Source organism: Lithobates pipiens, unplaced genomic scaffold, assembly GCF_037356315.1.
Source record: "Lithobates pipiens isolate NorthernLeopardFrog02 unplaced genomic scaffold, aLitPip1_a1.2 Scaffold_16, whole genome shotgun sequence".
Classification (NCBI taxonomy): Eukaryota; Metazoa; Chordata; class Amphibia; order Anura; family Ranidae; genus Lithobates; species Lithobates pipiens.
The window spans coordinates 205,353,315-205,370,646 of record NW_027507748.1 but is presented as its reverse complement, the minus strand read 5'-3'; the positions used below and the strand labels follow the sequence as shown (position 1 = coordinate 205,370,646).

General features: G+C 40.0%; 1 protein-coding gene across 3 annotated transcripts in view; it reads right to left on the bottom strand.

The window, feature by feature from the left end:
* The window catches only part of KDM6A (lysine demethylase 6A), a 224,553-nt gene that overhangs the window by 132,584 nt on the left and 74,637 nt on the right, over nt 1-17,332 (bottom strand). For all 3 annotated transcript variants that reach the window (XM_077480926.1, XM_077480927.1, XM_077480928.1), the window contains exons 5-6: nt 5,064-5,122; nt 4,131-4,251 (exon numbers count right to left, since the gene is read on the bottom strand). In XM_077480926.1, the coding sequence (XP_077337052.1) occupies nt 4,131-4,251; nt 5,064-5,122 (180 nt within the window). The remainder of the gene's footprint in view (nt 1-4,130; nt 4,252-5,063; nt 5,123-17,332) is intronic.

Here is a 17,332-nt window from a genome sequence, read left to right as displayed (position 1 = left end):
AAGACAGAGCGGGCCATTTTGCCAATACTGAGCTGATAGTTATGCATGACAACTTTGGGTTTTTCACCACTGCATAGCCACTCCACAGCCTTGTTGATTTTTGCATCTGCATTAGGAGTCTGGATAACTCACATGGTTCAAGAGATCCGGCAGTATCTGTAACACTAAATTGATGAGGCTTATAAAGCTTTGACTATGGACAATTTTGGGTATTTGCGGCCATTGCACATGTGCATGCAATTTTAAGGTCTCATGCATATAGGACATTTTGCAAACTCTCCTAAAAGCTCAAGCGTTAAATGCACCTAGTGTTAAAAAAAAGTTTAAGAGTTGGGCATTTTTTTTTCTGCCAAAACGCTGCTGCTCCTGGATGCACTAGCAGTGTGAAACTTTTCAGCCTCTAAAATAATCTGCCACTAAATACTACTAAAAGCCTATCTGTACATGGACACATAGGCATTTTTTTTCTATTTTCCCTCTATATGTTAGCCTGACACCCGTAGAAGCAGTTGCAAAAACATCCAGTGTGCCCATGCACACACAGGCTTTTAGAGGAATTTATGAGCAGCAGAGTTATAAAGCAGTCAAAGTTACTTCTCCTGAAAGCTGAAGAATCATTCAGGAGAAGAACTTTTGGGCATTAAAACACCAATCATGGCTAAAAGCGGGTAGTCAGAAAACACTCTGGCCTACACAAACCAAAGGGGTACCAGAAGTTGAGCAGCCCTGAATGAAGCAAGCTTGGTTCTCTTCTGGACAGAGAATCACATTCCAAACTCTTCTCTACATACCACAAGTGGAAAATGGTCATTCAGAATCACTTTCAGAATCGCCAATGCCTGGGGAAATGGTCCCTCCAAACTGAGATTTTCCAGATGCTGTCAGAAAGGTCTCTTCCGCAATGAGGATGTCATCTTCCCTTCCCTATGTCCTGCTCCGAAACACACCAATGAGGTTTTCTCCACTGCCTGGATGTAGACAGAGGGGTTGGGGTCCATATTGCGATAGCATCTTTTACCAAACAGTCTCTCTTTGTCCACCTTGAAGGCCTCACAAAGGAACCTTTTAAACCATTGCCAGGCATGTAGTTTTTAAAGCTTACACCCTCAATGAATGGGTCCCCGCCTCCCCTATTAGGGCCTATCCCACCATATTTGTAGATTGTTTTTTTTTTTTGGAATTTTCAGCATCAGCAATCTGTTTTACATTACACTGGTGGTCAGTGGGAAGAAAACACCCCGACTACATTGGTGGTCAGTGAAAATGCCCCTTTTCAGATAGCTGAATGTTTCTTTGGTGTCAATGGTAACTTGTATGAAAGCTACAAACTTCTCATTGCTTAAGAAACCCCTGGCAACCTCTGGTGGACCCAGGTTTCCATGATTCAAACATTTGTGTCAAAGCAGATCTCATTTATGACCACTACTGGAGCTGTAAACATTTTGAATGGTGTTTACTTTCAAAATTTTTATTTATTTATCCAGCATAAAGTTAACACATACAGTAGGACCATGGTATCCATAAGGGTCAAAACATGTAGTTATGCAAGAGCAATAGCTTTCCACAGTGTCATCATTGTGGCATTATGAGCACACAGATCTGTTGGTCACTCAAGGAGGTTAGTTTTGTATTTTTTCATATTTCGAAACTTGTTCATTAATTGCCTTAACAGATTTCATGACAATAGGTTTGGATTAAAGGGAGTATAAATGCTGAGGTAAAAACCAAGACACATTTTAAACATTTGAAGTAAGGCACTTAGATGAGTGATGAAAAAGTCTCCATTAGGTCCAATTTATTGAGACCATGCACTATTATCTCAAAATCAAATGTAAATCAGACATACAAAAGTGTTTAGCAATGACACTACATTCATGCATGTACCATTCGAGAGCTCAAAAATATTGCTATGTAAAGCTTCAGCTGCAGTCAGATTTTAGAGAGTACGGCCTCATGCACACTGGACGTTTTTACAGTAGCTGTTTTTGGCTTCAGACGTTTTTTTCTACAGTCATTACCCCATCATGTTATCCTGTGTAATAAATAATACCAGTGTATCATTTATTACCTGTATGTTTTTTTGCATTTAGCGTGGTATACTTTTTGTCAATTTACCTGTACACTAATAAATTTGCCCAAAAGCACATTTAAATAAATTTGCCCAAAAGACCAAAGCACATTTGCCCTACCATGCCATGGTATATCGTTGTGCACTGTCGGCATGTGGTTAAACTGACCTCATTTAGAGACACAAGTTCATTACTTTGAGCTAAGCGACTAAAATGACGGTTGTTGCAATATTTTATGTCACACTATATTTTCGCAGCAGTCTTTCAAATGCAATTTATTGGGGGGGAAAAAAACTTTTTATTCATTAAATGAAACAGTAAAGTTAGCCCAATTTTTTTGTATAATGTGAAAGATGTTCTGATGCGAGAATTGTGATCTTAATTCTAAGCAACAAAAATCATGATTCTCATTTTGGCCAGAATCGTGCAGCTCTAGATAGAAGTGCAATAACAATCCACAATTTTCCTCAAGCTCTCTAAATGACAGAGGTACGGGCAGAGAAAGGTTTGCATGAGCCTGACATTGCACTCTCGATCCACTGATCGCCGGTGCTAAAATCTGCAGGCTCCAGTTAAAAAAAAAAAATTAAAAAAAATTTAAAATTGCATTTTTTAATTTCCTGCAAAAATTTGCTTTTTTTTCCTCAAAGGTGAACCGAGCCTTTAACAGAGGGCTAATAAGGATATAACCTTTTTCTGACCACATCACACATACAGCAGCAAGAAAAGTGGGCTTTAACACCCAGTCGCTGCAGACATGCTCCTACAGTGGCCTCAGTATGTGTACTGAGAGCGTGCTCACTTGCCTGCTCCTAGCACAGTGATCGAGCTGTCACCAACAGCTCTCAGTGACTGATTTGGATTGGGAGTTAGTAGGATGGGTTTGCGATGATGTGACCACTGTAAGAACCAATTACAGCAGCCACGTGACATAGAAGCTGTAGCATTATTGGGTTAAATTTTAATTTTTCACTTTCATCATTTGCAGATCAAAGGTCAGCAGTAAGACAGGACTGACTGCATCTGCAGGTCGTCACGATCACCCTCCTGCCCAAGTGACCAGGGTTGTGCAGTAGGCTGACACCACCTATAACTGAGACAAGGGAGTTTTGATTGCCAGTTTTTGCTGCCATTTATATATGGACCCTGTTGCTCTGGCCAACTTTTAGGAACCCAAGTAAAGATCAGCCAGCCTGCACACACAGACAGATAATAGAGTTGGTGTTTACATTTTGTGCCAGCACTGTGAACAGGCCGCTCTGGGACCGGCTGAGGGTTTTATTTACCTGGTGCCCATCAGATGTATGAAAAGAAAGCTGTATACAAAGAAAAATATCTATGCAGAGGTTTGGATCATAATAAATTCAACACATGGATTACTATCTTTGACCTTCCCTTACACAGTGCTCAGACCAAAGTAAAGTTCAAGTATCATCCCGCCAGAAGACATATAGAAACAGGCTCACACTAGTCCTAAAGAACAGTTTACAAAAAAGAAATGACTTACCTGTAAATTTCATATCTTGGGAGTATAGCACAAGACACAGGCTAGACCCCGAGTTGTAGGCTGCCATCTTCAGGCGACTGAACAATACTGGGAAACCATTTGGATACATGCCCTTTGGCTTAACCCTATAACCCTCCCCCCACTGAGTGGGATTATAAAACATCATAAGGGTGTTGAGATCCACCTTCTAAAGGGCCCTAGCAAAAAAAAAAAAGTCCAAGGTAGGCATATTTGAAAACTTTGCCAGTGTCAAATCACCTCAAGGTAGCAGCCTATAACCCATTATTATACAGGATTTATATAGAACCAACAGTTTGCGCAGCACTTTACAACACGAGGGCAGGCAGTACAGTTACAATACAATTCAATACAAGAGGAATCAGAGGGCCCTGCTCATTAGAACTTACAATCTAGAGGTCATTATCTATGAACAGTCTGCACCCTGTACTGTACAATTAAGAAAAATTGTTTTACTGGACAACTAGTGTGAGGTCCCTTTCTACTTGCACAGCACACACCGATACAGGACACATTACATTAAACTGTGCATTTACCTTTAAACTTGACTCATAGTCAGTGTTCACTTTGAACATAAGTCCAAGTCGTAGATGAATTTCCTTGGCGCGGCAAAAGCCAGGATCGACATAAAGCACTTCCTGAAATGCTCTAATTGCCCTGGAAACGTTAAAAAGGCAAATTAAAGACTGCATCATACTAAAACAGACAATTTATAATTTAGCCCTTCTAAAACAAAAAATCTTAGATGCCCAGTAGTAGTTTAGCAGCGTTAGTCACCTTGGCAACACAGACAGACTTTGTTTCAGTTTAAAATCAGGCCAGAGAACTAGGGACACACTCAGTTGAGCAGTCCCTATTTGCTGCCAGGTTAATCAACATTCTCAAGGCAAGGAGCATTTTTCCAAAAATTGCGGTCAGCAAGGGGATAAGAAATCTACCCAATAACCAAAGTATGAGCGCGTTTCACGTGTTCCCTCATTCCAGGCAGTATCCATTTTGTCAGGGCTTTGGTCAGAAAAGTATGGGAAAAAGTATAAAATGCTTAATCTGCCTGATAAAAAGTGAATCAGGTATTTTGGCTGCAATCAAAGTACAGGTTCATTTTAGAGAGGAACCATTCACGATATAAATTCTTCAATAAATGAACCCTACTCTGTATGTAGCAATATGGAAAATGCCAGCCTTCTGTAGCTTTCAGTTTTACCAGCCCAAAATGATTTTAGAAAAAGTCAGCCATTTCAGTTCTTGGTAAACATGGCTTTATGATCAGCCAACTTTGATACAATGGCGATTTTAAAGAAGAAAATACAATAAGCGGATTCTAACGTTTCCATAAGCAAAGGCTGCTAGAGACGGAGGCGCACACCCCCTCCCGCATATTAACATACAGAAATACCAGAATCAGACGTTTATAATGAAAAGGTGTGACCTGTTTTTTGTAGAGGAAAGATGTACTTTAGAATACCTACCAGTGAAATGCATTGTAATGGAAGTAGACCAATCCAAGGCCATAGAGAAAGGCAGCATTCTATAAAACAAAAATCATAGTAAAGTTATTTTTTCCTACATACAGAACTGTTCCACTGAGAAACACAGAATTCACTAAACAGAGATGACCCCTAAAAGCTACCCAACATAAGCAGTATTGGGGGACCTGAAATTGTTCCTTGAAACTACCTTCCTACAACTGTCATAACACGAAGTTTATCATAAAAACGGTTATGTGCACCTATTGCTTCATGGGCACTTAAAATGGTTGGAAACCCTTACATATATCCAGTGACGTGACTGGCCTCAGTACAAATCCTCCTACATAATCTGTACCTGTTTATTGCCGGTCATTTCCTCTCTACATCCTTTCAAAGTCCATAATTTATAAAGCTTGTATGAGCGGTTAGAAAAAAAGGGGGTAGGGAACCAAAAAGTTACTCTGCAGAGATGAGGAAAGCTGGTTGGAGAGGAGGGGAGGGGGGACCACCCCCACCCCACAGCAACAGAGCTGAGGCTTCCAGCCAGCCAGAGCTCCCTGACCTGTCACCATTTTACTCTTGGTGTCAGGAACACTTGTTAGAAGTGATTCATGCTGATAGCAGAGGAACGAAGCAGCATACAGAAATAACAGTTAGTGCTCTTAATTAGGACAAGTACACACTATAAAAGGATGAGCTTTGCAAGGTTTACAACCAATTTAAGGCGCCAACACGGAAGCACAGATCTTACTTTGATCTCATCATAACTGTGCCCATTGTTAGCAGCTGAAGGGGGCCTGAAGCAGCCTACAGGTCAAGTATACTATATAATGGACAGGTTTTTTTTTTATCAACTTGTTAGCAAAAGAGGGGTTGGGCATAATATAACTTTGGTATAGCTAAAAGGAAAAAATATGCATAGCCTTATAATACTTTGCATAAAGTACTGCTGAAGTCAGTCACTTTTTTATAATGATTTAAAGTGGTTATAACTAGAGGTCGACCGATATTTGCAGTTTTTAAAGGAATGGCATCGGCCGATTGTGCTGATAAAAAGGCCGATTATAACTACAGCACGACTTACAAATGACTTCTGTAATAGAAGTCAATGCAAGTTGCCTGAGTCTTCAGTGAAGCGACTTGTTTTCTTCTCTGGGCAGTCTGCCAAGAAAAGAGCAAAAAGATACAATGTTTATACTTCTGAATGAGCTGAACTCTGAGGCTCGGTTCACACAGTAGGCGGCACGACTTGCAGCGCCGCGACCTCAGCGGCGACTTGCAAAACGACTTCTGTATAGAAGTCAATGCAAGTCGCCCGAAGTCGCCGCAAAAGTAGTACAGGAACCTTTTTTCTAAGTCGGAGCGACTTGAGTCGCTCCTATTAGAACGGTTCCGTAGTACAGAACGGGGCGCGACTTGTCAGGCGGCAAAGTCGCCTGGACAAGTCGCCCCTGTGTGAACCGAGCCTCAGTGTAGGAGTTCTCAGTTTAACCATTTAAAAACAATCTTTTCTGACACTTGTTGCTTACAAGTAAAAATACTGTATTTTCTGACAGAAAACTCCCAAAAATTATATATATTTTTAGCAGAGATCCTAGGGAATAAAATAGCGGTTGTTGCAATATTTTATGTCACACGGTATTTGCACAGAGGTCTTTGAAATGCATTTTTTGGGGGAAAAAAATGCACTAATGATTTAAAAAAACACAGTAAAATTAGCAATTTTTTTTTGTCCAAAAGCTTTGATTACCTGTTAATAGTTTTTTTTTATCTAAATTATACATACAAGTAAACTGATTGGAGGTTTGTTTTGTTAAATGTTTAAATGTAAGAAATTTTCTGTATCACTTATTAAGGCTGCTTTTACACTGGAGCGGGAAAGCGTTGACGGTAAAACGCTGCTAGTTTTAGCGGCGCTTTACCGTAATTTTAGCTGTGCTATTCAGTAGCTAGTGGGGCGCATATAACCCAGCTAGCGGCCCTTCCTTTTATATCTGCATGGCCTCTGTAGCCCTCTGAGGAAGGTGTGTTGACTGGCTCACAAAAGCACAGCAAGAAACCAGCTGTGGAGCCACAAGGCTTTACTGCCAGTTTCCCTTACTTAAGATGCCTGAGCTCAAAGCAGATTTAAGAATCGGCTCAAGCGCGGACATAACTGAATACCTTGACTGGCAAGTGTTACAGTAAAAAAGTCTGCTACAGTATTCGTAGATTTTTAGAGGGGGGGGGAGCGGCCTGGAACTCCTAAGAATATGTACCAGGCCTATTTTGGTACTCCTCTCCTACAAGTAAAACATTTTTTTTGCTAGAAAATTACTTAGAACCCCAAACAGTATATGGCTTTTTTAGATGTCCTAGGGAATAAAATGGCGCTCGTTGCAACTTATTATGTCGCACAGTATTTGCGCAACAACTTTTCAAATGTGTTTTTTTGGAAACAAAACTGTTTCGTAAATTAAAAAAACAAAAACAAAAAAAAACAAAAAAAAAAAAAGTGAATTACCCTAATTTTGTTTGTACAACGTGAAAGATGTTACACCAAGTAAATAGATACTTAACATTTCACGCTTCAAAATTTTGCACTCATAGAATGGCGCCAAACTTCGGTACTTAAACATCTCCATAGGCGATTAACGCTTTTTTACAGGTTACTATTTTAGAGTTACAGAAGCGGTCTAGTGCTAGAATTGTTGCTCTCACAGATGCAATGATATCTCACGTGTGGTTTGAGCGGCGTTTACATGTGGGGGGATTCACATGTTAATTCACTATGCTTGAGCACACGAGGGACAGGGGCGCTTTAATTTTTTTTTTTATCACTGTAAATGTAAACATCCCGTGTAATAGGAATGGTGCATGACAGGTCCTCTTTATGGAGAGATGTGGGGTCTACAAGACCCCAACATCTCTCCTCCAGGCTGGAAAGCATGAGATCAAAAGGAAAAAAAAAAAAAAAAAAAGTTAGCGACCCCATGCTTTCCAGCCACAATCGCGGCTTTTACAATCGGCACGGACGTGATGCCATAATGTCGGGCCCGGGCCTCCAAAATGGTCATAGAGATGACTGGAGATCTCTATGGTCATCATCCAGCGTGGAGGATTATTTCTTCGGTCACCGATGGCACGGCGAAGCACCGGAGGGCAGCAGGAGTAAGATCAATCAAGCGGTGAAACTGCTATGATCGTTTTTTTAGTGACAGCGATTCTGTGCACTGTGAGGATAGCTGGATGATGCCTGTAGCTGCAGGCATCAGATATCCCCACTGAAAGTCAAGGACGTCATATGATGGCCTTGGGCTGGAAGTGGCTAAACCAGCCTGTCTCAATCAAGGTTTCATTAGGGTTCCTAATGAGATTTGCTGGGTCTGATTTAGAAGTAGGCAACTGATCTCCTAGCTACTCTAGCCAACAATGAAAGGAGCAACTTCTATACTGACCACTAATGTTAGGGGGCACCAAAATTGTACTAATCTGCATTTCATTTCTGTTATTCATTTAATTTCAAAACTACTACTAAAAATGTTGTACAGAGCAGGAGGGTGTGAAAATGTGTGTGGATGTCAGTTATGCTAGATATACCGTGTTATTATTTGAATAAAACAGTCTCATTTAGTTTTCATGCCAGTGTTAATTTGGACATCAAATTTTGATTTAGTTTTTGTCATAGTCTTGACTAAAATGCCATTTTAGATTTTAGTCGAGTTTTAGTTGACTAAAATCACCAGTACAGTTTCGACTAAAATCACTTTAGTTGACTGAAATTCAATGAGTTTTTGTTAAATTGTAACGCATTATCTAAGCATCTCTCTAGAATTTCCAAACTCATTATATACTCCTGGAGTAAAAATGCAACAGGTTATTTAAGGTATAAACATGCACAGATTTAGCTGTTGTGATAGAACTAGTTTTAATATTGACGCTGTATTTCAATTTTGCTTTAGTCTTGCTTAAAATGCCATTTTAGTTGACTAAAATCGCATTAATTTAGTCAACGAAATTAAAGGATACGTTCATCTTTCATAACATATTACACTCATATTCAGGATGTAACATGTTATAAAAGGACTGAGCACTGAGGTAGTTCATAGATTCTTCCTGTCAAGAGTGTATTGGCTTGCTCGTACGTATTTTTTTTCAACTTATCCTTCAACAGTGTCATGCCAATATAGCACAAAATGTAGGTATGATTATTTTAAGAAGGGTTCCATGAGACTTGAATACTTTCAAATGTTCCATTGGGGTAACCGGTAGAGAAAGGCTGGTTTAAAAACACTAGTCCTAAATATCAGTCCTTTTAAGACCAAGCAATGCAATGATGCTTTTGCAACTGCTCTAAATCTATACTACTCAGCACATCAGATACAAAAAGACAAAAAAAAAAAAAAAAAAACGACATCAAAATTCTTCAAGTACCTGAGAAAATATTGAAGTCTACGAACTAAATAGTGGGAAATAAGCCCAAATAGGGAGACATTGAAAACAACCAATGGATCTATTTAATTATAGCAGATGTTAAGGTGATGAAATAAGAACTCCAGATTTAAAATGTATGAAATGTTCTTTGCATTGTAAATAATCAACACTGGGAATAAGCATATGATTGCCTTTTCAGAGGAAGAGCTCACGTAGCATTCAGAGTTCTGCTATTTTACATAGACTTCAAAACATATTACAGGAAAATCAGACTTTGAAGTGTTCACACTCCATTTAACAATAGTAAATCAAACTAAATTCAACTCTAATCAGTAAATTCCTGGGGTATTAGGTACATTTACAAACACTGCACTGTTAAACTCATTAAAGCATATAATTAAAATGATTGCTTTAACCAGTTTCCTGCCAAACAGACCAGTAGCACAGACCAAAGCATTGAACACATTGACAACAGCATATAAATAGTGCTCTATGTATCTGGCAAATGCTTTGCAATTATTTGGTGCTATGTAAATGAGAAAATAAAACCTTGATGGGGACCCTTAATATCAGTTTTGTGCCCTATTAAGGCCTCTCTCCATTATAAACATGCATGCTTTTTAGGGTCCATGCACAGAAATAAAATGCTAGAGCCTCAGGCAGAAAAAGACTGTGGAAAAAATGCTCATAGTGGCTCGTATTGCTGCAACATTGAGACGCTTCCACAGGCAGGAGAAAAAAAAAAAAAAAAAAAGACCACAAAAAAAAAAAAAAACACACAAACGCTAAACTCTGGCTGAATATTTTTAAGCCTAGTGTGCATATTGATGTGCACATTTAACACTAGTTGATGTGCATGTTCATGCATATGTATGCAAAGTACATGCTGGCACGAGACCCAAAATACAAAAAAAAATAATAAAAAATTATAATGTTCACCAACTAAAGAAAATGTTTTTTTTTTAAACAGTGGGGCAAAAAAAACCTCAGTAAGGCCTTGTTTACAGTTTCAGGTAAACAATTAGGGAAAAAATGTAAAAAACAAAAACACGTGGTATTTTTGAGTCACATGACCCATGAAAAACAGTTTTTGGCATCTTTTAGTTATCGGCAGAATTCCGCTAACACCATTTTCAGAAAGGTTTTGGCGGCTGAAATTTCCATGCATCTCTAATACTACATGGTTTCCTGAATATTTACTAAAATCCTTTAGTACAAAACAGTTTAACATTCACAGCCAAGTAAAATCACATTTGAATTCTCTTCACAGATATAAACCAAACAAAAGTAAATGCAGGTATACCCAAAAACAAATCAAAATTTGTTTAGTTAAATCTAAATCAAATCGATTGCTGGTTACCAGATATTAGATGTCATGGCTGTATTTGTCTTTTTTACATCTGTTAATTCTGCAAATAACAGCCTTTGGTGACTAGGCTCCCTCCTCCAATGTATCTATGGAGGGAACCATGGTTGCCACCCAGGCTGCACTTCGAGGCCTGACCACTGAAAAAAGAATTAAAAGCCAGCAGTGACACATACTGCAGCTGCTGACTTATTAACCAGACACTTACCTTTCCTGGAGTCCAGCGATGTCAACACTGTAGCTGATGTTTGTCAGCTGTCGGGTGCATGTCACCTCCATTGCGATTAAGGGAACCGGCACTGTAGCCTTATGGCTTCACACCGGGAACCCTATTGCACAGGGTCGAGGCTCCGCTCCTCTCTCCTACTGCATGACAGTTGGGGAAGTAGGGAGGGAGGAGGAGGGAGCCCATCGATGGCGCAATTACCCGCAGCTGAGGTTCCCAGAAGTGGGGACAGGATATCTGTGAAAGAGGTTATCTTGTCCCCCCTCCACCCCCGAAAGGTGTCAAATGTGGCACCAGAGGGGAGAAGGAGTATAACGAGTGGAAGATCCACTTTTGGGTGGAACTCTGCATTAATCTGAAAAAAAACAAAAAACAAAGTAGCCACAGCTTCTAAGGACTGGTAAACTGCAACATATATACATTTTAGTTCTTGTGTTTATTTATACTTCAAGCAATCTGCATAATACACAGCTGAAATACAAATATGTGAACGGTTATCTGCAAAAGGATTTAAAAAATAAAAAAAATAAAAAAAAAAAACTGTCAAGCCAGGTTCGTGACATATAAACCTTTTCCAAGGAGAACAACCAGAAGGATGACACTGCTTTCCCTGGGAAAAATACGATGCCACTTATCTGCAGAATGCTGATTTGACTATGAAGAAACTGCCATACACAGAAAATTCATCAACTCTGCTCTTCTCCTCCAGCAGGTACAGCATGTTCCCTGCCAGCAGGTGCATAGAGCAGAGCAGGATCAGCTATCTCCTAGTGCTACCCCTTCTTCCCTCAGTCTGAGTGCAGCTATGCAGAGGAAGAACAGAAGGCAGCTACCAAAGATTCACATAATTGCTAATTGTATGCAAATATAAAATTACACATCTGCCTGGAGCTGACTTAATATAAATCCTCATCTTTTGCCCAAGCAAATCCTGCTGCCCACCTTTTCCATCTATTGAGCCAAAAGTTTGTCTCAAAAGTTTTCATTTTTAAACCTTAGCTATACATGTCACAAGAAATGATCAGATACCCGATTAGCTTCAGGCAAACTTTTCTTAACCACTTAAGGACCAAGCACCTGAGATTTGGTGTTAAATTCGTAAACTGTTTTTTTTTTTTTTGCTAGAAAATTAATAAAAAAAATATATATTTTTTTATAACACCATAGAAAATAAAATGGCAGTCGTTGCAATACTTTGTCACACCATATATGCACAGCAGTGTTACAAGCACACTTTTCTGGGGGGAAAAAAAAAAAAAAAAAAAAAAAGGACATCAGTAAAAAGTTATCCCCATTTTTTTTTTTTATATTGTGAAAGAGAACGCCGAGTAAATTGATACCCAACATGTCACGCTTTAAAATTGTGCCGACTTGTGGAATGGCAACAAACTTTTACCAGTAAAAATCTCGATTGGCGATGTTTAGAAAATTCTACAGGTTGCATGTTTAGACTTACAGAGGAGGTTTAGTGCTAGATTTGTTCTCGTTCTACCGATTGTTGCAATGCCTCATGTGTGGTTTGAACACCGTTTTCATATACAGCGTTACTAATGTATGCATTCATTTCTGCATACAAGCTCGTCGGGATAGGACGCATTTGACCACTTGCCGATCATCCGCCGCAGTTGTGCTGCGGCAGAATGGCACGGCTGGGCGAAACAATGTTATGCCACGTCGCTTCTCCCTGTGGTCACTAGGGGATGCGTGCCGCCCCTGCTCGCCCACGGACCCGATGCGAGTGCCTGGCAGTCACGATCACCGCCGGGCTCCCGTGATCGCTTGAGGCGCTGTGTGTGTGTAAACATACAGTTTTCGATTGTGAGGGGAGAAGACACAGATCGTCTGTTCATACAAAGTATAAACAACGATCTGTCATCTCCCCTACGCAGTCCCATGCCCACTTCAGTTAGAGAACACACTAGGGAACACATGTAACTCCTTGATTGGCCCCTGGTGTTAACCCCTTCCCTGCCAGTGACAATTTTACAGTAATCAATGCATTTTTATAACACCGAGGGGGGTATAAATGGCAATAGTCCCAAAAATATGTCAAAATTGTCTGACGTGTCCTCCATGTCGCAGTCCCGATAAAAAAAAAGGCATAAAACTACCCCCCCCCCCATTATGTAGACGCTATAACTTTTGTGAAAACCAATCTATATATACGCTTATTCCAATTTTTTTGTTTTACCAAAAATATGTAGAAGAATACATATCGGTCTAAACTGAGGAAAACTTTAATAGATTATGGGGGGGGGGGGATCTTTATTATAGCCAAAAGTGAAAAATATTAAATTTTTTCAAAATTGATGCTCTTGTTTATAGCGCAAAAAATAAACAGAGGTGATCAAATACAAAATAAAAATAAATAAAAAAAGGACGTCAATTTTGTTTGGGTGCAGTGTCGCACGACCGTGCAATTGTCAATTAAAATGACGCAGTGCCGAATCGTAAAAAGTGCTCTGGTCAGGAAGGGGGTAAAATCGTCCGGGGCTGAAGCAGTTAATAAAAAATCTTATTTTACCTTTTATTTTGACACAAAAAAAAAAATTAATATATATAAAATTATGAGATCTAGAGTCAAAAAGACAAATGCCATAAAAAAAGTGTGTATATATATATATATATATATATATATATATATATATATATATATATAAATTAAAAAGGCCCTTTAAGAGCTAGGGGTGGAAGTGACGTTTTGACTCTCCGGGGTCAAGCGATCTTGTGGGGAAATCGTGGCAGAGACCACTTATCTGAAAGCAGACTGCCTACTGAAGAAGAGGATACCAGGGTTATGGCAGCCATTTGCTGCCATAACAACGATATTCCTCTTTAAAGTACCGACATATAACGACGGTGGGCAGTCCAGAAGTGGTTAAACACCGACTTCCAGTTTTATTCTGGAAGTTAGTCTTAACACGATGTGTCACTACTGCGCATGTGCAGGCGTCCCGGGAAGGCTGCAGCTGTTTTTACTCACAGTAATCAAATTTTTGCAAACCTTATACTCCAAATTGACCCCGCGCCATAGCCGCTTGGCTCATTCCTCCAGATGAAGCCATGTGTGACGCGGTGAAACTAGTAGACGTGGAGCCTGGTGGTGGAATCTTGTCGCAACTGAATGAGGCCTTTCCGATTACCAATGATTTTAAGGTTTTAAATAAAGGCTAGTTGTATACTAGCTGGGCTGGAGAGGTTCATTTTTAATCCCTCGGATACTGCACTATTGGAGGCACTTTGTTTTTTCCATGTATTGTTAAAACTACCGGCAGTTAATGTGGATTACACTGGATCAAAGTCTGAAGTAGCACAGTGGAAGGAACCCTTACTGGATATAGACCGTTACCTGTGTCCTGAGAGTCCAACAGAGGCTACCTAGGACCAGCGAGGATTTCCTGAAGGGAGTGTTGCACAAAGTCCAAAGCATGTTTGGCCCCTAGTAAGGTTTTGTAAGGAGGTGAGCGAGCATTGCATGTGGTGGCGGGAGCACTATGCATATAGAGGCCTTTGACGTAAAGAAGCACTTCACATGTCTCTGCATGTCAGCAGAAGAAATCATCACTTTAATATTGGACTTTTGCTTTGAACACTTATATTGCACATTCGCTTTTAGGTATTCTTTACTGATGCAGCACGGTCCCATTTAGATTTTATTTAATAAATTCCATCTAGGGCTGCAACGATTTCCTTCATAATCGATTAGATGGCCGATTATGGCTTTGATTAATATTTGGTTAATAACCTTAAAGTGTGGTGTATAGTTTAGTTAATATGTAAATTTTACATTATTAAATATCTATATGCAGTGGTAAATATAAATAACCAACTATATAGGCAAGGAGCAAAATCTCTAAACCACTCTGAGAATAAGGCCCCTTTCACACGGGACGGATCAGCAATGATCTGCCCCGTGATGATCCGCTCGCTCAGCGGGGATCGCTCCGTTGTCCCCGCTGAGCCGGCGGTGGACAGGGCGGTCTCTGCACACTGTGCAGGGACCGCCCTGTCAGCTCTCCGCTCTCCTCTATGGGGATCGGATGCGCACGGACCGTCTGTCCGCGTTCATCCGATCCGCTCTGCAGACGGATAGAAAAACAGGATTTTCCTTCGTCTGCAGAATCGGACAATAGTGGAGGCGGACGATAGCGGGTGTCTGCGGATGTTTATTCGCATGACATTGTATGTCATTATTGTATGTCCGTATTTCATCCGTAAGCGGATGGATGAAATACGGATATAATGTCTGCATGTGTGAAAGGGGCCTAACTGACAGAAGAGATATACTGTATATGCTACTAGAGGTTGAATTTGGTAAATATCAGACTCAGATTACATTTTGATCTGTGTGGCCAGCATTAGGCTCGGGTCACACCTATGTAGTTTGCTTTTGATGTTTCTGCAGTGCTTTTGACTGTGCGCTTTGATCTTTATGCGATTTAGCATCTTATTTTTTTTGGGCAAATTTGGATACAGAAAATAAAGATTACTGCAAAAACGTACTACATACTTTTCTGCATAGTCTCCATTGAAGTCTATTGAACCAAAAAAGCAGTTTTGCATTGAAAAAGTCCTTGACCCTTTCCAAAAATGTAGCGGTTGAAAAAAAGCATAGATGTGATTGTGTCCTAGAGGAAACCGTGTTAAATGAACTGTAATGAGTTTCTGCAAAAAGCTCCAAAATACACATAGGTGTGAACGAGGCCTAAGACGTTTAGTAGCAGCAGCATGCTTTTTTTTGCATCGCTTATCATAATGGGGTTAAACTAAAATGAGCCCTTTATAGTACAAAAAGAGCGGATAATCGCTACTATAAGGGGTTCATTTATACGGTGTGTGTCATTGATATGATAGTTTTAAATATAATGCACAATACTAGTAAAAATGTACTTTAAATGTAATTGCAATCCCTTCTATCACCTCCAGTCTATCAGCCTCCACCTTCACTGGGTTCAGATGCTCATCTTCCCTGCACAGTCTTTAAAGTCTTGTTTTTCTTTTAGTTAAAACAAACATGCTATACTTAACTGCTCTGTGTAATGGTTTTGCACAGACCAGCCCAGATCCTCCTCTTCTAGGGGCCCCCACCTACACTTCTGGCTCTTCCTGTCTTCAGAGTGCCCCAATAGCAAGCTGCAAGTATAGTATAAAGTGCCCCTATAGCAAGGTAAAAAAACTTCTGCCTATAGAACCACTCACTTCCTGCCCAGGACAACATGTCCAATGATGCACTGCTCCCCACATTTTCAAGTTCTCAGGCACTTACTGACATGTATGGTGTACTGAGCTATATGTGTGCTGTACTGTATTTCCTGATGTGTAAACAAATAATGCATTCTGTATGCAGGCCAACTAATCAGCTGGTCGACTGATTATGAAAATAGTAATCGATTTTCATAATCCATTAGTTTTGGCCCTGACATCCTATTATAATGTGGTTTGATCAGAAAATATTTATGAACCTCAAAATATCTCCTCCCAATGTTTTATTTTTATACCAATATTATAGGAAACTACAGAAATAAAAATAAATCAAAGTCAGAGTTCAGGCTCCTGGGTTGTAAAGTGTCCAGTCACTTAATCCACCGTACTTCCAATCTTTTTAAGATCAAGTCCCCATTTAACCCCCCCCCCCCCCCCCGGCTATTTAGGGGAACTGCATCAATGACCATATATGTCACTTTTGACACTGCGTGCCCCATTTCTACATAATGTCTAGCCAATGGCAATTTTGCAAGTTTATCCCTCACTCAATACTTATGTCTAGCAATGCTGTTTTTTACTTTTTGTGTTTCACCAACATATAAAAAGCCACAAGGACATTTAATAAACACATCACATGAGGACTGACATGTAATATCCAGGGCTTTTTTTCTCAGAAAATAGGTACAGGAACTGAATTACGACACCCCCCCCCCCTTTACACACACCCTTCAAACCGCATCAAATAGTGGGTGTGGTCAAATTTCACTAATAGTGGGAGGGTCTTAACAGGGTCATTAAATAACAGGAGTGCAATATGCAGAGTTCAGAGAGTGGGTTACTGCATAGAGTTTAGCAGCGCGCTACAGTGTGCAGAATTCAGCCTTCTTTCACAGCTGCTTACCTCTGCATCCCCCGTCCACATCTCACAATTACCCCTCTTCAGCTCTGACCTCTGTATACAACCCCCCACCCCCTCTACTGCCCACATCATCTTAAAAACTCATCTTCCACATGTCTTATTTTTGTTGCTGTACTGAGCTGAAGCACCCTGCCAACTCT